The following is a 22,111-nucleotide window of genomic DNA, read 5'->3' as shown; positions in this document are numbered from 1 at the left end:
GCGCAATTAGTCTCCTGTCCAGCTCAGGCATGGTTTGGTTTGAAGATGTTTTGAACTGTCTGCATGAGAGGGGGATCAGAAAGCCTGGCATGCGGTGACCGCAATGGGGATGGCCATCTGGAATTCCATACAAGGATGGGCCGCAACACTTTTGCCAACTCTCCCCGCTCGAAGAAAGGAAACTTTCAGACGCAAGTTCGGCTGGAGTGGACTGACAACCTAATGTAACCCACAAGCACTCAGCGTGTGGTCACCAGACCCCATCTTGACACAAGTATATGGGAAACCAGATCGGACTACTGGCTTGGCAATCGACAAACCATATGGCAAGCAGTTTTACCTTCCTGCTTCCGCCATAGCTTTCAAAAGTGGTCTAAATGCGACTAGCCGGTCGTTGTGCCGTTGTGTCAAAGGAAGGAGGACGACTAGTATAGTTTTGCCTGTTGTTCCGGCCTTGCCAGTCATTTGCCGGCGCTAGATCCGGCTTTGTGGGGAATTATCCGGTGCAACTCCGGGCGAAAGTGGTGACTTCATCGACATGAAATCTTTTTTTCTTTCCTTCTTCGCTTTTCCCTCTGCGCTTACAGATTTGTCATTGTAACTCCATACCATTAACGACTTACAAACAGTGGCTTAGTGGAGATTGCCCAGACATTCCTGCCCGACTGGCATCGTTTTCGCTTTTGCCGCCTTTGCTGTACATTCAGTCAAAGTACTCGTCATTTTCTCCGCTCCGCACCCAGAAACCGGGGCTGTCTAGATAAACTCGTCGTCATGGATTCATCTCTGAGCTGCACGGTCTGAGGTTTGAGTCGACCGATCCAATTCGCCGGACCCCGCTTTCAAGCTGATGCAGAGCAGGAATATCCCTTTGCATCACGCTGTGATCCAAACATTTCGTTAGCAACCTCGGGCGGTTAACAGGGAACGCGCGCCAGCTAAGCTTTCGACTCCATCTGGGGTGCCCGCCTTGGCTCGCGTTTGGCCAAGTCTCATCTGCGAGGGTGTCGGAGCGGTTGGTTTCGGTCTACCGTGCGAGCTGCCTACTGCTTCCAGATGGGGAATGGTGGTGTTGTCGACTCTCGACCCCCCATCGTCGGTCTGGCCTATCGTCCGCCATCTACGGCGCCCGGTCGGTCGTTGATTCGAGTCTAAACGTCATCTGGCTTTCGTGACAATCTCAATGCCGCATTTCTTGCTTTTCCCCTCACACGTTCCAGGAAATCTTGCGACGGAACTAGATACGGATCAACCGGCAGGGGCTGTTGGAATCGCCCTCGTTTGGGGCTAAGTCTGAGGTGCCGAGACACAAGAGAAGAGATATATTGTATGTACCAGGCCCCGTAATCTTTCATTTAGTTTTACCCAGGCTCTCACAGTCATAGTTATCCATTACTAGTTGGCTGGCAGACACCAAAGCTGCACCTGACATCAGTTTTCTTACTACCTGCGAGCTTCGACACATACACACACACATACCCACACGCACGCACACAACTGGGTCAGGAAACTACCGCCAAAATGGCAGGCAATAAAGCTATTATTACGAACGACCGCGTCGGCCAGCAGGCCGACCTGCGCATCACGACGCGTGGCTCGGACTGGTACTTTGCTGTCTGCGCTATCATGGCCATAACTACTCTCATATTCTTGGGCATGGGCTTCGCCAAGCGCGAGACGCATCGCCTGTTCCATTACATCACGGCATCCATCACTTTTGTCGCTTGCATAGCATACTTTTCTATGGGCGCCGGCTTGGGCCAAGTGCCCATCCAGGTCGAGTTCCCGCGCAGCAACGACATACTTGGCCCCAACGGCACCGGCACACGCGAGATCTTCTACGTGAGGTATATCGACTGGGCCATCACCACGCCGCTGCTGCTGCTCGACCTCTTCCTCACGGCCGGTCTGCCCTGGCCCAGCATTCTCATCGCCCTGCTCGCCGACGAGGCCATGATCGTTACGGGTCTCGTCGGTGCCCTCACGAGCACGAGCTACAAGTGGGGCTACTGGGTGTTCGGCATGTTCGCCTTCTTCTATGTTGTTTACGCACTCGTCATCGACGGACGCCGACACGCCGCCGCGCTGGGCGGCCAGGTCAGCACCACGTACCGAAACTGCGGCGTGCTCACCATCTTCTTGTGGTTCATATACCCGATTGCCTGGGGCGTGGCGGAGGGCGGCAACCTCATCCACCCTGATTCCGAGGCCGTCCTTTACGGCATCCTCGACGTGCTAGCCAAGCCCGGCTTCGGCCTGCTCCTGCTCTGGGGTCACAGGAACATTGACCCCACGGCGCTTGGCCTGCACATCCGTGAGCCGGGTCAGCCCAAGACCCGCACTGGACAGCACGATGGTGACCATGGCCACATCGGTGGCGCGGGACCTAGCAATGGGCTCTAAACTTGTTTTTAGACAAGATCCCGCGTTCGGAGATGGAAAACATCGCAGTTTGGATACCTGCATGTCCTGGTGGCAGTACTCGGGTGTTACGAAAAGCTTCCCATGTATTAGGCCAGTGCTTCCTCAGTACTACGAGAGGACGCCTGGAGAGTGGTGGCATGTGCGCTGGTATGTCGGCGTTATGTAATGTTTCTTTTGGTAATATCCAGCACAATTGCGTGCTCGGAACAAGAGGTTATTATACCCGCAACGTGAGAGAGTATTCATTTAGGATCAATCCAACATTTCCAACATGATTCTTCACCCGATGCCTAGTAGACAAGATTCTGGCGACGAGCGACTGACCTCTCCTATCATCTCATTCACTGTCCCCTGTAGCCGATTCTTTGCAGGATTGAATGTTTCTCGTTTGTGAGTGATGAGTGCGCGTCGTTCCATCCACTCCCTATCACGACTCCTCTGGATACGAATGATTCAAACGTTGCCGAATCTAACTTCTGGATATTACAAACCCCGAAATAGTCTGATTCTCTAGGCATTAACTTAGGATCTGTGTAGCACACTGGGTGGTGTGCCATCTCGCCCAATGGGCAGACTTCCGGTCAATTCCAGCACCTCATGCCTGATGAAGCTGCGCGACCTAGTCGGGCAGGCCTCAGGGCTGACCACACCTTTACACTCTCTTACAGCCTAACCATCTCCTCGACAGCTAGTAATCGGATGCCGACGGGATTCTGTGAGGCTTTGGGCCCCGAACCTAGGGCTGTTGCGTTTCCGGTCAGGTGTCAAAGTTATTTCTGACTGCCTGCCGGGCTCGCCAAAGGTTTCTTTTTTCTCCTTGTTCTTTTTTAGGATTCGTCGCACGACGAAGTCAAAGATGAGGGGAAGTCGGTCGAGACGCCACCCGCCGCCTTCATCCGTCTGTTGTTCTCTCCGCGTAAGAGGGATCAACGAAACGCGATACGAACGGTGAGTACGCTCTCTAAGAAGTAAATGCTTCAGACCAGCCGCTTGTGGACAACGCTGACGCAGAGCATTCGTACCTTTAGATATTTGGGTTCCAAAAAGCTCCCGGTCTCCTTTGCTGCCGGAACTCTCATCGTCGTGGCTGGCGGTGCAGCAGCGGCGGCGGCCGAGTCCTCGCCATAAGAGCATGCAGGCGTCTAGCCGTCTGCCGTCGGGCGCAAAGGTGATATGGAATGTTGCGAACTTCGCGGTATTTCTTGAACTCTACTACAAGCAAGTCATCAAGGGCGTGCTGTACACCGAGGCCTACGCCGTCGTGAAGGGTGCCATGTTGTAAATATTATCCGAATGAGGACTCTGAACCTTTGATTCACAAAAGGGGGCATGACCCTGAAGTACAGGTTACTGCTATCCTGCTATCTGAAAGCGAGGACCCTTCTCTGCCCGGGCGGCGAGTACTACAACGTAACAGCTGAGTTTGCGGCGCAGGAGGGCACCTGTGAGGCGTCCGAGGCGAGCTATCTCAATCTGGAATGAGTTGGAGATGAAGGGTCTCCGTGCATGAACGAGATGAGGCACCTCTGGCATTTTTGGTCCGAGATGACCAAAGCTGAATCCAAATCATGAAATTATATACCCCTGCGTCCAAACACGCCGGCGAGTTGTACTGGGCGACTTTCAGACGAGGGAATCTGAAAAGGGTGGACTCGGAGCGGGACGAGAATTCTCACCCCTTGTCAGGAGTCACCAGGCCATCTTCAGATGCACCTCGTCCACCGCAGAAGTTGAAGCGTCTTGAGAGGAAACAGAGTAATGAATGATATCTTTGACGACTTTTTCTACACTACCAAACGCGCACTGGGTAGCCATTAAGACGTTTTGATAGCTATAATAGCTGTGCCACACGGAGCTACGACAGCAAAACGGAATCGCCATGGGGGCTCGGGTCGGATGATATTTCAAGAGCAGTCGAGAACCTCCAATGCTTGAAGCCAGATGAACGGATGATTGAGTGAGTATTGGTGCTTTCTTATAAATTTCCCCCGTACGGCGGCTTTCTAACTGGTGATTGATCTTCTGCGCGAAGTTGGTCCAGCGGTGATTGTGGGTTTGTAAATAACAAAAAACTGGAACCTGGGAGACTGGCATTCTTTTTTTCCAAGGACTTGAAATCGGAAACCACAATTTGATCACAGAGCTTTTAAACTCCTTATATTGGAAAGTATTGTACGCAAGTACGAGAAACCATCCACCCCTGTGATGGTACCTCGTGATACGATAATACCACACAACCAAAACCATAGCTACTATAACTGAATGCGGCCCGTCGATGTCAAGTTGATCTCCTTCCCCTTTCTTGTGACAGCTGGCAATCGACTGAATGCGAATAGCAATATATAAAACACTATAAGGCTGTCAAGTAGTAAGTGTAAACAAGCTCAAGCGTATGGGAAGAAAGATAGAAGAGAGGTTGGGTCGTATAAATTATCCAGGGGGTAAGTGAATAGCTAGGTATAGTTGCTAAGATACCATGAATCATACCAATATAGCTTTCTAGACGTCATAGTACTCAGCAGTTGTAACCATACAGTCTAAGTACTCTACGGTATAAGTTTACCCTCTCTTTAAGATCTCGAAAGGCTTATAGTTAGGTTATAGATACTGGTAGAATTTTAGCTTATCTACTATCGCGTAACACGGGCGCAATTCACCACTCTCCACTCAGCCACAAGTTTCCCGATTTTGAACTGGAATCCACGAACAAAAGACTAATATGAATTATTCTTGTTAACACATAGGTATAGAAGACAAAGAGATGTTAAGAACCTTGTAGCTTCTTAGTAGCCTGAAAAACATACGGCCAAATATGGTTCCCTTTCTAGTCACAGACAGTGTCTGTGACTACCACTGAAATGATTAGAATACAAAAGGCCCGAGAGCATTAACTTATGCTTATGTAAACTGTTTAATAGCTTATAGGAATTTCCATCAAATCAGTAGGTTCTCATTCAATGATTCAGAAGAGATGTGATTTTGGCAGGTGTTATATGTCCAGCAACAGGAGCGAGTTGTAGGGACCAAAAGAAATACAAAAATAAGATTCACTGAAAACAGACAAAGATTATAATGTAATCAATAGCAAAGAGACCGGTTGAGAGCTCACCAGAGATTGAGGACTTTGAGCTAGTTGTGCTGAAAGGCTTGACATGATAGTTGCTATTATGAGGACACGGAGTGGATATAAACAGGTTGATATTTAGTACTCACAGAGTCGGATCTCACCGGGCCGATTCTGCAATTGCGAATGCGAACAGGAAACTTTGATTATTCGGATCGTAGTGATAATGGCGTTCTTAGGCAATATCAGGTCTCGGTCAATTTAGCTCAGGACCTGCGTTCGTCTGTACCTCCATGATAAACCTACTTTGAAGGGCCGAAGGCTGCGATCAAGGTTCATCGTATACAGATCCTTGGTAACATAGGCAAAGATGGGCTGAAGAGTCCGCCTGGAAGTATTAGAAATAGTGATTGGGGCATTTGAAAGGTTTGGATGCCTCGCAACTATGTTGGCAGAATACGGTAGAGTATCATGAGGGACGCCGGCCGGTAACATGGCCGTAGTAGGAGTCGTTGCTTTGATCTGATACATGTCTTCTTTTTTCTTCCCTTCTTCTCGATATCTGCGGGACTGGCCCGCTTCTTTGCCTTCTCAAATTCAATAGGCCGTCGTCGTTAACAATACATCTCATGCAATTATTATTACCACTAACCTATTCGACCCGGATAATCTCAACAGATAGCAAACTGTGGTCGAGCGTTTGCTGAGGGTGGAGACCCACAGCAGACCAGTCGTATCCCTTGCTTCTTACGGAACCGAGATCCACTTACCCGGATCACCGCTCCACCTAAAGCTGGCGATCTCCCGAGATACCCCAGACCCCATGTGCCCACGACATGACTTCAAACCAGCCTCTATGCGAAAGAGAGGCGTCCCAATTGGGAATCACCCAAGGATGAAAGCAACGGGTGACCTTTCTAGGAAATTCTCGGCTTAGAAAAAAATGTATATTGCCAGAAGTCTAAACTCCGGACCACATCGTGGTTATTGTGGGACGATATCCGCCTTGGGCCTCACAGCTTATGTCAAGTGCAGGGACTCCCTCTGTAAGGTCCGGACTGGTCATAGTCCGGACTAGAAACTTCAACAAACTCTAGCAATGACTATAATGAGAGAGCAGATCGCTTTCGGACGTCACAAACCGGGTGCCTGAGCCAACCCGGTCCCGGTCGTTCGTCAGGTATCGTGAAGCAACCGAAGCGAGCACAGTGCTCCCTCCTGTCTGACAAGACCAGACATCGAGTGAAAGTTTCCAGCCCTCTCTCTCACGTACCTTACGCTCTGAGGACTACCAGATGACCCTGAAGAATGAGTCTTTGTCATGACACCCGCTGAGCCGGAGCGATCTGATGAACCCGAGCCATTGGCAGGGCCACAATGCGCCGCTGTCGCGGTGATGACAGATTCAGCCTTCTTCCGCCATTATCAGGAGTATCCTCCACCCAGATCAACCAACCCCGCTTCATACACGACATGGGATTGGTGACATACCTGCAGGCTTGCAGGTCCTAGCAACGCCAGAACAGCTACATAGCCGCCCATGGCACAGACGGTTGTATAATAGAGGGTGCCGGTGCCTGCGGCGATGTGACAACTCGCCTAAAACATTTGTCAAGTGTGCGCCATCGTCTCGGATGGGCAGACAACCTGCGTGGCGAAGAGTCGAATGCGAGTGCGGGAATCTTGGAGCCCCTTGGTAGAAGTTCAGCCGCCCCGGCTATAGCTGGTGCTGCTGTCATTCGTGGTGGGCCGAGGCGTGACTGCAACGTCGCCAAGAATACGCACGATGTCACCGAGTGCCGCACTAGCGGCCGCCGCGCAGGAGGCAACTCTAGTTCCCGTGGGAGTTCCGCCTGGCGCTATCCCGTTTAGCTGGGAACTAGAAACTAATGATACACGTGTATGCAGGCAGAACATCCTGAGGTGTTCGGTGTTGGCGTTCCCGCACCCGGAGTGCTTGAGGTTCTGCAGGCGTGAAGTCAACATAACCTGCGCCACTCGCCAGTCCACTGACCTGTAAAACGATCCAGTTAAGCTTGATGCGTTAGTAAAAGGTGAGTGAACGCGCGCGTGACAGGTGGCTAGCGGCGACGTACCTGCACGTTTGAGCAGCGCAGGCAGTACCCGTCTACGCCAAGACGGCACCAGCCTTCCAGATCACATTTCACCATCGCGATTGGTGCGTCATGAACGCGGTTGATAATGGCCATTGACAAATACATGGCCTCGAGCTCGATCAAACTATGTGCCATCCGAACCGCGTCGGGTGGGCATTGCCGTAACCGACCGTCTCCTGGGAGTAGCAACGACGAACGTACAGATCGCGGCGGGCGAGCACCTCCAGTGCTAGGAGACGAAAATAGAAGGGATCGCCTCTACAAACGCAAGGGTCCCTACGTAAATTCGTATTAGAAGCCCGTCATAATTCGCCCTGTGTCGAAGCTGGCGCGTTCGGGTGAGGTCCGTGACTTGGCTTTTTGTTTCGTCTGGAGGAAGAGGGAGCCGTGATGGTCCTTTGCGTCGGCCGAACCTGCATACCGCACGGATTAGTCGTCTGCGCGCGTTTCAAGGGTATGTCCTCGCGCCGTAACCACGACACAAGCTGGACGAGGCTCCAAAGGGTTCGATCTTGGCAGCCAGGGCGACAGCGGGTATGTTTCTTTCGTGGTGGCGGGTGTGAGCGGATTCCGGTTTTGCGTACCGCGTATCTGCAATCCCGAGAGCGCAGGGTGACGATTCGTACAGTTTCCGGCGCCTCCTAGGTGTATTCTGGATCGGTTCGGATGAGTCCTTCCTGTAGTCGAGGAACGGAAGCCAATGTGCTTCATGTACGACGTCTTGGAATCTGTATATTAAGTAGATGAAATCCATCGTCAAGGTCAACCTTCTCTTCTTCTCATCAGCATCCAATACTCGGCTTATAACAACAACCAACCAAATTCAACTCTCCTTCTAGTCAATCAGCTATCTCGAGTTTCGCCTCATCAACCAATAGTCAAAATGTACTTCTCCACTTTCTTTGTTCAGGCTTTGATTGCCGGCTCCGCCATTGCCATGCCAACTTCGCTCAAGAGCAAGCGTCAACTTGATACTATCCAGGGTGCTCTGCAGAATGTCCAGGATTCCCTCGGTCAGCTTGATACCACTGTCAAGGCAAGCTTACTCATAATCAGCAACGGTCCAAAGCCAAGGCTAACCCAATCTCAAACAGGCTCTCAGCGCGTCTGACCCCAACACCGCCGCAAACCTCCTCGATGCTTCCAACAAGGTCCAGACCGTGCTCAAGCAGGGCACCACCCAGATCCAGGGCGCGCAAGAGCTCTCCATCGGCGATGCCCTCACCCTCCAGCAGTCTGCCGGAGGTTTGACCACCGCCGTCCAGACCGCAGTCGACGATCTCGTCTCCAAGAAGCCCGAGCTTGACAAGCTCCAGGCCACTTCCATCGCCGTTGACCAGCTCAAGCAGCAGAAGGCCGTTGCTGGTGATTTCAGCACTGCTATTGTCTCCAAGATCCCTGCCATCGGCCAGGGTATTGCCCAGCAGTCCGTCGACCAGGTTACCACTTCTCTGGACGGAGGTATCCAGAAGCTCTCTGGGGGCGATGCCGCCGCCGCCCCTGCCGCCCCTGCCACCCCCGCCGCCCCGGCCGCTGCCGCGGAGAAGCTCCACGCCGAGGTTATTGCCTAAATGACCCGACGTTGTTGAAGGTGGAGGATGTGATTGGACCTTCAGGATCTGATGAATGAATTGAAGATTACTAGCGTCTACGTTTCTGCACAGTGTATTGATAGTGGGCAACTAGAGGGCCAGCTGAGCTGCCAGAGCAGCTGCGCTGCGGAGTCTCCTCAATTGAAGACATGACTTGAGAACTTTATCTTCGTGCTTATAGTGATGCTTCTGTGGCTTGCGACTAGGAGAAAGGTTGACGTTTGTATCCAGGGAGTGGCAGTCCAGTCCATCATCCTTCATCTGACCCATCGGAGTCTCTTAGCTGTGATGCACATGAAGATTGGTATCACCGACAGAACCTTTTCGGCCACGTCAGGTGCTGTGATAACCCATGTCAAATATGATCTCTGCCAGAAAGGCAACGGATGTGCCGGGTATGATTCCACCGACACCGCCGTCCTGACAGTCACCAACACGTCCCCGACCCAGCTTGCAAGGTTCCGTGTAAACTGCTCGTTGGAGGCAGCGACAGTACTTAAGACCATGGCTAATTTGCCAATTCGGGAAATTTTGACACGCTCGAGGCCAATCGCGAGTGGCACCCTCGTGGTTGAGTGCAGCCTCAGCTCCACGCCGGCGTAATTTACGCCCTCGCGCCCGGAGCCTTTTTGTCTGAATACGAGTAAGCTACGACTCATACCATATACGCTGCTTTGTCCGACCGTTATCAGCATACTAGTCCGCTCTTCTAGAGCCTCGGGCGGATCAGCAGCATACAGCCGACGTCCAGAAAACCAGTACGGGAAAACAATGAGGAAGAATACCCTGACACCCATCCGCTACACAGGGCCTACCTAGTATACGTTTGGTCAGGCTCGGTGGGCAGAGGAGCCATGATGGCCAGTGCTTCGATATCATAAACGAAGATGCTTTAGCCGACCGAGACCTTGATTATTTCCTTCTGTAGTCTCAAGAAAGCCTTACGGCCCTCGCCGGAGAGGAGGGGGCATGTTGACCCCGAAAAGGCCAAGAAGGCAGTAGGCCTGGTCTTCAAGACGAGTGGTGACGCGGGCCGACACCCACGACATGACCTCGGCGATGCTGAAGTCGAACGGGCTGGACTGAGGAGCGGCTACCGGGGCGACGCCATGTGATTGAGATAAGATATCGAGGGGTTCATGGCCTCGAGGAGACCCTTGTCTGGGATGAGGGCCCTGCAGATGTCAGATGGTTTTAGGGAGTGGAAACCGGGCTGTTTGTCAGTGTGCGGAGTGGACAGCCCGGGGCATGACTAGGCGAAGAAGGTTCGAGCGACTTGAGCAAACTCGAGGCAGACAGGAACTACGATGTAGGAAAGTACGATGTACCTACCTACCTACACAGTGTGTGGTACCTGGTGCACGGGCCTGGGCCCGAGCTCCTCTTTTTTGCTGCCTCGTCGTCTCCTTCCTCTTTTCCATCTTTCCCTCCTTCCTTCCACCGCAACAAGTGACTTAATCAGTGTCACTGGACTGGACAGCATCATCCATCGGGGCTGTACAGTAAGTAATTGGTGTACACTATGCAAAAGTGAAACCACTGATGTGGGAAGCCGCCCGCACCCGAACTGCGAAATCAAACCACTATCGCCAAGCATGTTCGCCACAATATTCATCCTGACATCATCCTTCCCGGCGGAGCCGCCTCCCCCCTAAACACCAACCCACTCGCGCAAGTCATGTCACCTGTCACCGTATGCCCGTATTCCACAATGATGCTCTGGTACATTGTCTGGCCTCTCGTTTTTCTCACCCGCGAATCGGCCTGTGCCACTACCGGTATTAATCTTTTCGCTGGAAGCCCGGAATGTCACGATCGTCGTCCAGTTCGGCTTGGCGACACGGCACTCGCTTCACCAGTTGGATTTGATACTCGACCAATTTTCTTTCAATAACTGCGCAAGAGCATGATACCCCCTCCTTTGATAAAAGGATCTTTACGTTTCATCTGCTTTAACAGTGAACGCTTACAGTCCATCCCCTTCCAGCTGAACTTTGCCGCCATCTTCTCACTCGTCCTCTTGTTGATATGGATGAGAAACATGTTACTGGGGCCAACACCCGTCCAAGTCCGGCCCTTCCGCAACCTCCCAGAAATGAACACCATGATACTCGCGATAGGGACCCCATGATTTTCGGTCGGCACAGTTTGCAGATTACCCAACTCCATGGGCCCGCAGCCTCTTCTCATGTCACCGGCCAACAGCCACGTACGTCCGAACGCACTCTCCACGTCCTCGATACGTGGGAAGACTATCCCCGGGACGAAAAGTCCCAGAGCATGCCCGGCAACCTCGGCGTAGCCCAACGACCAACGTCGGCGCCGCACCACAACCCGACGACCTCGTCGACGAAACGCATCTCCCGCCCGAGCCATGACTTTGACCGCCGTTACGATGGCCCCTTCGGTCGGCCCAGCCTGGCGACAGCCCGCCCCTCCATCCGCCCTGGCACGGCCGACGAAGCAGTTCCCGAAGTCATCAACACCTTAGGAACAGGCCCGGACCGTCACCCAGACAGGCCGGTGTTCCAACCGACGCCCCCGCCGCTCAACTACACCCTCCGCACCCGCAAGAAGGCCATCGTCGTCTTCTGGGCCCTCATCATCTTTGACTCCGTCCTCACCCCCATCGCCCTGTACTTCGGTCTCTGGTACGGCGTGGGGCCGGGCACCAACACCCCGAGCGAGAAGAGGGAGAAGCTCAGCCCCAACGCCGTCTTCTCCATCGTCACCGCCGCCGTCGGAGGTGCCAGCATTGTCGAGTATTTTGTCCGCTTCTGGCGTCTCTGGCGTAAGGGCAGCACCTGCCGCGTTATCGGCGCCCACCGGTGGTACCTCGACTGGTTCCATTGGAACTTTTCATTTGCCTGGATCATCGTCATGATCGAGCTCATCGTGTAAGTGCCCCCCCCCCCCCCCACACACACACCCTCTCAAGTTTCCCCCTTTCTATACCGTCACTGACGCAACCCTCCCAGCGGCACCGTGCCGGAACGCCCCCCAATCCGCCTCCTCTCGATGCCCGTCACCACCATGCTCTTCGTCTTTGGCACCGAGCTTCTCCTCGTCGACGTGAGCCGTGCCTTCCGCCTTCCCGCCCCGTGCCGCATCTCCTCCATCCCTAAGGGGGCCCAGCTTCGCCCGGGCATCTACTCCCTCATCGAGGATGTCTGCGCCGTGGATGGCTCGGGCGGTACCGAGTTCCGCGTCGCCCTCGACCGGCGCTACGAGGCGAGCCACATCTTTCGCGCGATGCTGCGCCGGCTGGGCATTTTCTGGGCCGTCGGCGCCGAGGCGTGCGCCGCGCTGTGCACGGCCTTGATCTTCACTATGCCCGGCGATATCGCCTACACAATCGGCTGGTCGCTGCCGTTCGTGTGGACAGGCTTGTGGACCCTGGCGACGTTTTGGTATGTGAGCCGCGAGCTGAAGAAGGAGGCCACAGCGTGGGCCGAGGAAGCGGCTAAGGAGGGGGTGGCGGACTCTGTGGCATCGGTTTGATCGATCAATCCCCGAATACTGAAATGATGAAGTAACAGCGAAGCATTCGTCCAATCGTGAATTGGTGCATCGGAAACTGCCGGCGCTTGGAGATTTAGCTTAATTTAACTTTGTGCTTGTCTACCTTATGCTCCAAAGGGGCGGCTCCTCCCACCAATAGATACTCCTTTCAAACTCCATGCCACCACGGCTGACCACCAAGTCGCCGTTTTTCGTTATACATGCGAGGTCTAGCCAAACTCGAGACCATCTGTATGTTCCCATGCGCAACCATCGTATAATACACCAAGAAAAGAGAATACACTCAACAACACCGGCTACGATAGTCATATCTAGTAATGACGAACACATAGCACGGCGTCTACCGCTTGCGTGTGTCTCGGCCCTTCTTCTTACTCTTCTTCTTGTCCTTGGGCAGATCGAGCGCCGTGCCCTTGAGTTGTTCCGCCATCGTCCGCAGCATGTACTCGTCAATGTTGTACATCCGCTCGCCCCAAGCGTTATGTTCGATCTCCGCCGCAGCCTCGTCGGGCGCAGCAGACTCTGAGAACCGGCCCAGACCCGAGGGACCGGGCCCGCTCGACTGGGCGGGAAAGTCGTCGCGCGGCGTGCCTTGTCGGGTGCTCGAAGCCCCTGAGGGCGCCCCGCTCTTTTCTTGGAACTCGGCATCATCTTCTTGGAGTTCCTTCTCCGCGGCCTTGGCAGCTTCCACATCTTCCTGATCTTCGGCCTGCTTGAGGTCCTCACCCACGTTTCTCGAAGACCCGCTGTCGACTCCACCCAGGAGACGGTCCATGGCAGCATTGGCAGCATCGTCGACCAGGTCGTTGCCTTCGGTGCCGAGAACATCGCGTACGGATAGCTTGTTGAAGTAGTCCGTGGTAAAGCTACCCTCCTGGATGACAACGTCGTCGAGCATCTGCTTTTGTGACGCCTTGCGCAGGATGTTGGCTTCGATTGTATGCTCGCTAACCAGTCTGTAGATATGCACGTCCCTGGTTTGACCGATACGATGGCATCGATCCTGGCATTGCTTGTCCATGGCTGGATTCCAATCTTGGTCGTAGAAGATGACTGTGTCCGCGCCGGTGAGGTTGATTCCCAAACCACCTGAACGCGTCGACAGGATGAAGCAGAGAATCCTTGGGTCGTGATTGAATCGGTCCGTGAGAATCTGCCGCTGCTCAATCTTTGTCGCGCCGTCAAGACGGAGGTACTTGTGCCCGTGGATGTTGAGGAACTGCTCCAAAATGTCCAACACCTTGGTCATCTGCGTGAAGATCAAGGCGCGATGACCGCCAGCCTGCAGCTTGCGAAGGAGCTTGTCTAAAGCTTGAAGCTTTCCACAGTCGTACTGCAGCAGTCTCTTGTCAGGGAACTGAATGCTGAGACGCATGCGAGACTCATGCCAGGGGTCGACGGGCGCCTGCTTAGGCATAAACGGGGCCCATCGAACTGGCGCAGACAACTTGAGGTCTTCGTCCGTGAAGGCCTGTGCAGCCTTTCTACCCAAAATGACCTCGTTCATGTCGCGGGTAATTACAGCCGGGGTGACGCATGCAAACTTCTGGATGGTTGTTTGCATTGAGTCGGCTCGTTCATCCGCAGTATGGATGACGGCGCGAAGGAAGTCAGAATCTTGTGCAAACCAGTTCAGTATTTGATTGGGGACTCTTGGCTTGGGCTTTCGGGGTCGAATATCCAGCCCAAGCGTCAGAAAGTCAATCAGCCGCTTGCCGTAGATTGGTCGTCGTTGGCCACGAAGGGCGTTCAAGTAGACACTGTGCTGTAGCTCCTCAAAACGACGCCATCGAGCAAGACTGTCCAGATACATGATGTTAGATTGGACGGTCGATGGATCAAGATTTGTCCGGGCGAGGTGTGCCCTGGTGTTCTGAGCCTCCCGCAGCTCCATGAGCACCCTGTGCAAACTGAGCTGTGAAATTCGCTCTGCCGTCGTGTTTGACATGTTCTCATGCTGTGTTGGAATCATGTTGAGAACCCCCAGGCTAACCATAGACATTGGCTCTACTGCAAGCAAAGACCGCTGTAGGAATTGGTCGGTAATTTGATACTCTGCCGGAACAGACTTCTGCATCCTAAACGATGTCATGATTGGGCGATCGACAAACAGGTCAGGGTGGTTGCAGACCTTCCGCAACTGCATGAGACAGTTGATGATGGAAAGATAATTACCGGAGGAGAGAGTCTCACGAGTTTCGGTCCGTGCCAAAAAGCCATCGTAGAGCTCGCGCTGGCGTTTCGACAGGCGGCAAAATTCTACGTGCTCGTACTTGGCTGGCATCTGCTTCTCGACGTCTGCCTTGAGTCGTCGGAGAAGGTACGGTCTCAGAACCTTGTGCAGCTTGGAGATGATGGCACGGGCTTCCTCATCCATCGTCTCGCGACCGTTTTCCAGGATCTGGGACTCGGGCTTGTGAAACCAGTCGTGGAATTCTTGTAGGTCTGCGAACCCCCCGACACCATTCTCGGCGGGCATCAAGAAAAACAAAAGCGACCACAGCTCCGTAAGGTTGTTTTGAAGTGGAGTGCCGGTCAGAAGAAGGCGGGAGTGGGTATTGAATCCAAGCAGGGTCTGCCACCGCTGTGATTTGAAGTTCTTGATGTTGTGAGCTTCGTCAAGAATCATGTAATGCCACCGTCGCCGCTTGAAGACTTGCTGGTCTTGAATGACAAGTTGGTACGATGTGATGCATACATTCCACACATCATCGTTGTTCCAGCCTTGTCGCTTCCGTCTTCTCTCTTCTTGCGTTCCATAATAGGATAGGATCTTGAAGCCCGGACACCACTTTTTGAACTCCATCTCCCAGTTCAGCATCACACTCGTTGGCACGATGACAAGATGCGGTCCCCATACTTCGTGATGACACGCGAGGTGGGCGAGAAGCGAGATGGTCTGTATCGTTTTGCCAAGGCCCATCTCATCTGCGAGAATACCATTGGTATTGTTGGCGTACAATCCGGCGAGCCAGTCCAAGCCGTCGTGTTGGTATTCTCGGAGAGTTCCACGGAGAAGGAACGGAATTTCCGTCTTTTGTTCTTGTTGCTGGTGTGGCGAGGCTGATCGACTGACAAGGTCCTTCACCCCTGGTGTCGCCAGGGACATTGTGTCCACCTCTGAGGGTTTGGTGTCAGAGGTAGGTGGCGAGTGGCTTTGCTCGGGACTCGGCGGAATGGTGACGATATCTGTATCGGGAGTGACATGCTTGGCCGGAATTGTAGATGCAGCGGATGACAGAGCAGAATTCGGAACATCCGCCGACTTTGGCGGCGCATCCGCCATTTCAACGTCCTCGGCGACGATTTGTGCGTCTGCCACATCGGTAGCACTGGGCGTTTTCACTGTCTCGGCTGGCGGTTTGTTCTTGTCCGTACCGTTGACCGATTCTTGGTTTACTTTCGGTGGTGATGGTGATACATCTGTCTGCTCGGAAATAACTTCATCGGCTCCCTTAACCGCATCGCTCGTAGTCTCAGTCGCAGGCACAGCCACCCGCGCTTGTGCCGAATCGTCAATTTCCATCTCATCGCTGTTGATGAAAACACCCGGGTGCTGGATCAGTGACACCTCGTCCTCATCTTCGACCGCCTCGTCTCTAAAGTTAGAAGAGGCCTCGGCATTTTGTGACAGCGCGGACGTTGTTGGAGGTGGAGTATCGCCGTCGTTAACCTGAACATCGTCGGGTGGTGGTTCATTCTTGATCTTCTGCAGCTCGGACTTCCCAAACAGCATCCCTAGCAGTCCTGCAGGCTCTTCACCTTCGTCATCCTCAGATTCTTCGACTGCTTCAGAGCCTTCGTCGCTGTCATCCATATCTGTGGATCCCATGTCGTCGTCCATGTCGATAGACTCATCGCTGGTATCGTCTTCACCAGCATCGGTAGCGACTGCCGTGGATTGTACGGTTGACTCCACACCGTTGGCGAGCATGCTCCCAGCCTGCTCGTCGGGAGACACGTCCGGCAGGTTTGAGTATTTTTCGATTAGTTGCTCTTGCGTGAGCATTTCATCACCAGCGTCCCCAGTGTGATCTTCGCCCCCTTCTTCTCCTTCTGAAGATGACATATCGTCGTCGTTCTCATTACCCGAATCGTCATCATCCGCATCCACCGACATGGCTTGGCTGCCATCCAAATCGCTATCAAGGTCGTCGAGGTCTTCGTCGTCATCGAGTTCATCTTCATCGGAGAGGTCGGAATCGGCTTGTGCACGCCGTGCCTGTAACTTCTGCTCTGACAAGTTGACTGCCTGCTGAAGCGCGGCTTTGACTCGGCGCTGTTCCTCCGCTTCCCATTCCTGCATTCGTCGGCGATTGATCTCATGACGGACGTTTTCCCAAGTGCCAAAGATGCTTTTGACCACCACTCTGTAACGGCCAATCCATATAAGCCTAGCCTCGGCTTCGAGTTCTTCAGCTGACTTGGGTTGACGCCGAAGCCAGGCATCCCTACAAGCTTCGGCTATTTTTTTTGCCTGGGCTCGGTGTCTCTGCTGTTCTGCGACCATTAGCTTTCTGAAGTTGGCCATAGCCTTAACCATATGGTCTGCATGAGCCCACTGCCGGGGGGGCTCTTCTTCGGCCTCGGGCACAAACAGGGAGCAACGCTCCTGAGAGAGAATGCCGCCGGGCTCAACAGCATGCTCAACGCGCAATATGACCTGGGCATCCCTTTGAGCCATCTCGTCGGTGTAGCTTGGGCCATCTTCGGGTACAAAAACGCCGCCTTCCTCGACAGGTATTGTCTGTGCCTTTTCCCAGTATTCTTCGAAACTAGGCCCAATCCTTTCCCGCTTGCCAACCTGCCCGGGATGAACGACGGGAAGGTCGGTCATGCGCACACGCAGCTTAATTCGAGTGCGATTCGGGCTACCCGGGGACGTTGTCGCTGTGGCATCATCGACGGACCCATGGCGGCCCCTCCTTGTGCGTGTAGATTGCCTCGTTGGTTGAGTATGCGGAGAAGGCGATGATTTGCGCGTCGATCGTGGTGTTGGCTTTGTCTCGTTCGCAGTTGACCTTCGACCGGAGGCTCGGGCTGAGGGGGGCGGTGCGGGCTTAGTCGCTGACGGCTTCCGCAAGGGAGTTTTTGATGTCCCGTTTGGTATAGGTGTCGTCGCGTGACCGTTGGTTGAAGCATACTTGTTCTTCGATGGAGGACTGCTGTGCAAAGCCCCGCGCGTAATCCGCTTGCCAGATGGTGGATGGAGCTCGAGGGGAATCGTGTTGATGCGACCAGACTTCCGTCTACCGTTGTCGATGAAGGTCGTCGGGCCGTCGGCTGAGACCTTCTTCCACGGTGGAGAAATGTACTTCTTTTTCTGACCGGAGCCAGGGGCGGGGGGTGTCGAGACGCGACGGCGTTTCGAGGGACGTTCATCTCCATCTTCGTTGGCAGAGTCGGGAGGCGGGGGTGATGGGGACGAGGAGGATGATCGTGGTGGTGGCGTCGGAGAGCGCAGGCCAAAGCCGATGAAGTCGTTGCCGTTGGGTGTTAGTTGATCCCTGAACTCGTCGGATCCGAGGGATTCGAGCGGTGATGAGGGCGGGTCGGTATCATATCGAGCGGGGGGCGCGGTTTGTTCATCGTGTTGGGAGTCGATGGCCTCGGAAGTTGTATGCGCGGGCTCGGGAGACGCGGTCTTGTTCATAATAGCAACGGGGGGCGGACGCAAGATGGGGCCGTGATCTCAGCGAACAAGGCATCTGAAGCATCCAAATCAACGTCTACGGAATCGTCAATGCTCAATGAATTCTAGTTTGAAGTTTGACCATGGTGACACGTCTGGGTGGCCGGCTGCGAAGGAAAAGGGGTGCAAAACCAGCGTCATCAGCAAAAGTTTGAGGATAGATTTTTTTGCAAAGATGCAGCTTCGGCCTTGCCTGGGCTAGCCGAAAAGAGAATACGGGTGGTGGTCGAGGTGCCACGAGTGCTCAGGCTCATTGAGAGCTGTGACTTACCTAAAGCACGCAGTAATTAGGTACCAGATGTATCCGTACTAGCTGGAATGCGCAGTCGGTGTCCCTGGAATCAGTCGGCAGTCACTCAGGTGTACCGAATCAGGTGTCAGGGATCTTTGCGATGACCCACTCATTACCTATTGTACCTGTGTACGCGACGGATGTAGGATACTAATGCCTTGCTGCCTCAGGCCTAGAAACTGCCCTCACCAACCAACCAGAGCCGAGGGATTTGGCTAGCAATCATCGACTGAGTGCAGCTTCGGCACTACTCTGACCTGCGACGACATCACATTCACGATTAAGCAAATTGGGCTGCATCGGAACCCACCAATTCGGCCACGGTACCTTCACTCCCACACTCAATTGGCCTCTGGAGGAATCACAGACTGACCTACTCGTCCACGCAGATGCTGTCCCAACGATTCGCGCGGATCTCGACGATCCGCGGCGCCGCCCAGGCCGCCCGACGAACTCCCATTGTCCAGCAGCGAACCTTCTTCCCGCCTCAGATCAACGACCGCAAGGTCCTTGAGGAGAAGTACCCCGACTACCCGACTCTCTCCGAAGCAGAGGACCCTGGCATGGTCAGTGACGCTGCAGTTGGTGAAGAGACGTTCGGATGCCATGGCTAACCTTGGGACGCGCAGAACGGCGGCTATATCAACCCTCCCTTCATCAAGAGACAGTTCCGTGACCCCCATGCCAACTGGTGGGACAAGCAGGAGCGCCGCAACTTTGGCGAGCCCGTCCACGAGGATCACGACCTGCTGGGTATGTTCTCGCCCTACGAGTACACCTGGACCACCACTGGCAAGGGCCTGCTCCAGATTGGAGCTTTTATCGCGGCGTTCCTCGGCGTCTGCGGCATCGTTGCCGCCAACTACCCCGACAAGCCCTCATACCCCAGAGAATTTCCCGACGGGCTTGAGAGAGAGCTGGGAGGTGCCAGCGCTGTGCGAGTAAGCATCAGACCAGGCCCAACATGCCGAGGAACGTAGGCAAAGCTAACAGGATGATAGGCGAGAAAGGCTGGCGATGCCGACCCATGAAAGAACCGGGTTCAGACGGATTTACGGCCCGGGAAAGCACGTGTACATTTTAGAGCAGAAGATGCAACCCTTTGGGCGGACTGACCCCAGCAACAAAATTCATATGTTCTCAACCATTGACGACGAACGGCTGTCTTCCGTTCAGTTGACAATTGGGAAGCAGGGGTGAGAGCCTGCAAGAGGCAAGTGCCATATGTTGACCCTGTGGTATTTCCTGGCAGTGCAGTTATTGTCACTTTCCTGCCGTTTGTTGCTTATTGGCGATATGTGTCTGTCGCCTCCCGAAGTCCTTCAGGTAAGCAGGCCGGCCCTTCCAAAAGACACATGCAGGCTTCATAACACGGATATGCCCTCTCAAGCCCAAGCCGGTAATGTTATACTAGTCAAAATGGAAAGGCAAGTCCCGCTTCTGCTGGACCATCATCCTTTACTTCCCAGCACACCCTCTTGATCTTCTACTCTGTCGTACCATAGGATGCTCCGGCCTGCTTGTTCTTACTCTACCTACCTATCCGTCAATTGTCTAGTCATCTGCTATGTAGAAGAAGGCGGCTCTTTAATTGCGCATCGCTCCCCCAACAATATCTATGTTGACCCGAGAGAATATACCCACGTTCACCCAACGTAGCTCCATGCCAGGCAAGCGTAAAAAAAATTGCCCAAACATTACAAACCACGACAATCACACATTATATTCGGAGCGGACCAGCCGGCCGTGCTCGCGGCTCGCAGCTAGTCAGCGTTCGTCTCATCGGCCGACGGCCTTCATGGCCTCACCGAGTATGAGACATGCTCTGCGAGAACTGGGATGTTCTCCTGTTCCCTGCTGACGACCAAATACCACTGGATGTGTTCAGAGCGGAATCAGCAATATACTCCTGCGGATTAGCTGACAACCCGATTCTGTCAGATCTTTTTTTTTTTTTTTTTAGGGGGGGAGTTGTGCAATTGCCTGGTCAAACCCGATTATGTGGCAGAGTGCACTTCCGGGCAACATGCATCCAAAGCAGAACTCTCAGGAACCAGAGTCCAGAGCCATCTTGGTCTCTCCTGAACCCTGCCAATGAAAACAGTCCTTCCTCAGCCCAAGGCCGCCTGGCTAGCGATTTCTCTCCTGATTCTGGCATAACATCCGTAGATAGGACTTCGCTGCCTGTTATCGCGTACCCCATTCCGGTGCCCTCGATGTGATGGTTAAAACAGCGCCTGAACTGACCAGACAATGTAATCTGTGCAAGTTCTCCGTGACGAACGGCAGGGACCATACCTCCTCCCTCTGGCGGGTTGAGTTGACCGTCTGACACTTGTGAAATGCCATTCAGCCTTGCTATATTGCTCTCAAAGTGCAGTGCGGTCCAACAGTCCGCTCTGGGATTCCCACTAGCACACATGCTGCTGCATACAATGTTCCCGATTATACAACAGGTTAGCCGACATTGCTGCTACAAGACTCCGAACTTCAGCTAATCATCGATAGATGTCCACTAAAAAACGTCACGACTCACACTCTACCTCTTACACCAAAACGAGGGCTTCAAGTCCGGAGTCTATTCTACATCATCTAGACCCTTAGTCATCTGGAACGAAAAGTTCTGCGCTACCTGCCACACTGAGGAACAAGAGTCTGTACTCTCTACCAAGCGGGGCCTAGGTACCTGAAACTTCACGCCGCTCTCACTCAAGGAGTTACTGGTAGAACGCAATTACATAGTTAAGATGTGATAACTTCATTCATCTCATCATCTTGATGCGGCTTCTTTTTGTCTTCTCAGGTGATATTTGAGATGCAGTGGGGAGGGGGTTTGACTAGGGGTGTTCACGGAGCATGGAGAAAGGGTTAGCAATTAAGAAAGTGCTCTTGGAGGGTGTCTTGAAGGGAGGCAGTGACCAAAGCTTTAGAGGTCTTCGATATTAAAGTTTTTCCGATTGCTATTTCGTGTCCTTCTCAATAACGGAAACAGTCATATCTGAAGTAATAGAAATACCACAGTATGCTATCTCAAGATACAACATAAGTAGACATCTAACTAGAAGAGTATGTGTTGATATCACCTGTAACGGTCTAGGCTGAACATGGGTGACAGATAATAGGGGCACTGGTTTAATTATGCGTGAAGAAGAAGAAGCAACTATCGCGAACCGCCTGGGTGAAAAGCGGCGGGTTAACCATTAGGTGGGTAGTGGCGGTGGGTTGTCGGAGGTAACCCCGCTGTCGCTGATAGTTGCGGCGATACCTGGCATCGAAAGAGATACTCCATATACTCAACTCCTAATTGTTGCCGTGCATGCGGTTTATTATTATCAGATGTCCAGTGACTTGCTGTTAACACCAGCCATCAGAGCAGCGGACTTTTCCAGACTTGCCCGGGTCGGTGTA

At 53.4% G+C, this 22,111-nt stretch overlaps 8 protein-coding genes across 8 annotated transcripts; 5 read left to right on the top strand and 3 right to left on the bottom strand.

The window, feature by feature from the left end:
- Positions 1-1,521: 1,521 nt before the first annotated feature.
- On the top strand, positions 1,522-2,403 carry LY79DRAFT_588512 (bacteriorhodopsin; the record flags this gene model as incomplete). Its single annotated transcript, XM_060560924.1, has 1 exon — positions 1,522-2,403. One exon carries the CDS (start codon positions 1,522-1,524, stop codon positions 2,401-2,403), a length of 882 nt encoding a protein of 293 aa, XP_060416512.1.
- A 3,068-nt stretch (positions 2,404-5,471) lies between these two features.
- Positions 5,472-7,860, bottom strand: LY79DRAFT_681015 (uncharacterized protein; the record flags this gene model as incomplete). Its single annotated transcript, XM_060564553.1, has 6 exons — positions 5,472-5,586; positions 5,778-5,876; positions 6,762-6,898; positions 6,980-7,087; positions 7,437-7,502; positions 7,585-7,860. Coding segments are annotated over 6 exons (801 nt in total), but the record flags the coding sequence as incomplete, so codon positions are not given.
- A 628-nt stretch (positions 7,861-8,488) lies between these two features.
- Positions 8,489-9,176, top strand: LY79DRAFT_510826 (uncharacterized protein; the record flags this gene model as incomplete). Its single annotated transcript, XM_060554196.1, has 2 exons — positions 8,489-8,635; positions 8,700-9,176. The coding sequence occupies 2 exons, from the start codon at positions 8,489-8,491 to the stop codon at positions 9,174-9,176; spliced, it is 624 nt and encodes a 207-aa protein (XP_060416510.1).
- A 56-nt stretch (positions 9,177-9,232) lies between these two features.
- On the bottom strand, positions 9,233-10,189 carry LY79DRAFT_100297 (uncharacterized protein). The gene has a single exon (XM_060550613.1). The coding sequence runs from the start codon at positions 9,992-9,994 to the stop codon at positions 9,455-9,457; it is 540 nt and encodes a 179-aa protein (XP_060416509.1). The 5' UTR covers positions 9,995-10,189; the 3' UTR covers positions 9,233-9,454.
- Positions 10,190-11,324: 1,135 nt separating this feature from the next.
- LY79DRAFT_511030 (uncharacterized protein) lies at positions 11,325-12,698 on the top strand (the record flags this gene model as incomplete). Its single annotated transcript, XM_060554217.1, has 2 exons — positions 11,325-12,094; positions 12,176-12,698. The coding sequence occupies 2 exons, from the start codon at positions 11,325-11,327 to the stop codon at positions 12,696-12,698; spliced, it is 1,293 nt and encodes a 430-aa protein (XP_060416508.1).
- A 93-nt stretch (positions 12,699-12,791) lies between these two features.
- LY79DRAFT_546585 (SNF2 family domain-containing protein) lies at positions 12,792-18,657 on the bottom strand. Its single transcript, XM_060557243.1, has one exon. The coding sequence runs from the start codon at positions 18,370-18,372 to the stop codon at positions 13,060-13,062; it is 5,313 nt and encodes a 1,770-aa protein (XP_060416507.1). The 5' UTR covers positions 18,373-18,657; the 3' UTR covers positions 12,792-13,059.
- Positions 18,658-18,961: 304 nt separating this feature from the next.
- LY79DRAFT_100261 (NADH:ubiquinone oxidoreductase 20.1kD subunit) lies at positions 18,962-19,831 on the top strand. The gene is made up of 3 exons (XM_060550611.1): positions 18,962-19,269; positions 19,333-19,644; positions 19,705-19,831. The coding sequence occupies exons 1-3, from the start codon at positions 19,093-19,095 to the stop codon at positions 19,732-19,734; spliced, it is 519 nt and encodes a 172-aa protein (XP_060416506.1). The 5' UTR covers positions 18,962-19,092; the 3' UTR covers positions 19,735-19,831.
- Positions 19,832-20,223, top strand: LY79DRAFT_100268 (uncharacterized protein). The gene has a single exon (XM_060550612.1). It carries the CDS (start codon positions 19,928-19,930, stop codon positions 20,183-20,185), a length of 258 nt encoding a protein of 85 aa, XP_060416505.1. The 5' UTR covers positions 19,832-19,927; the 3' UTR covers positions 20,186-20,223.
- The last annotated feature ends 1,888 nt before the right edge of the window (positions 20,224-22,111 follow it).

The sequence above is a fragment of the Colletotrichum navitas genome (genome assembly GCF_030913465.1).
Source record: "Colletotrichum navitas strain CBS 125086 chromosome Unknown LY79scaffold_15, whole genome shotgun sequence".
NCBI classification, from domain to species: Eukaryota; Fungi; Ascomycota; class Sordariomycetes; order Glomerellales; family Glomerellaceae; genus Colletotrichum; species Colletotrichum navitas.
This window is presented reverse-complemented; position numbering and strand designations above follow the sequence as displayed.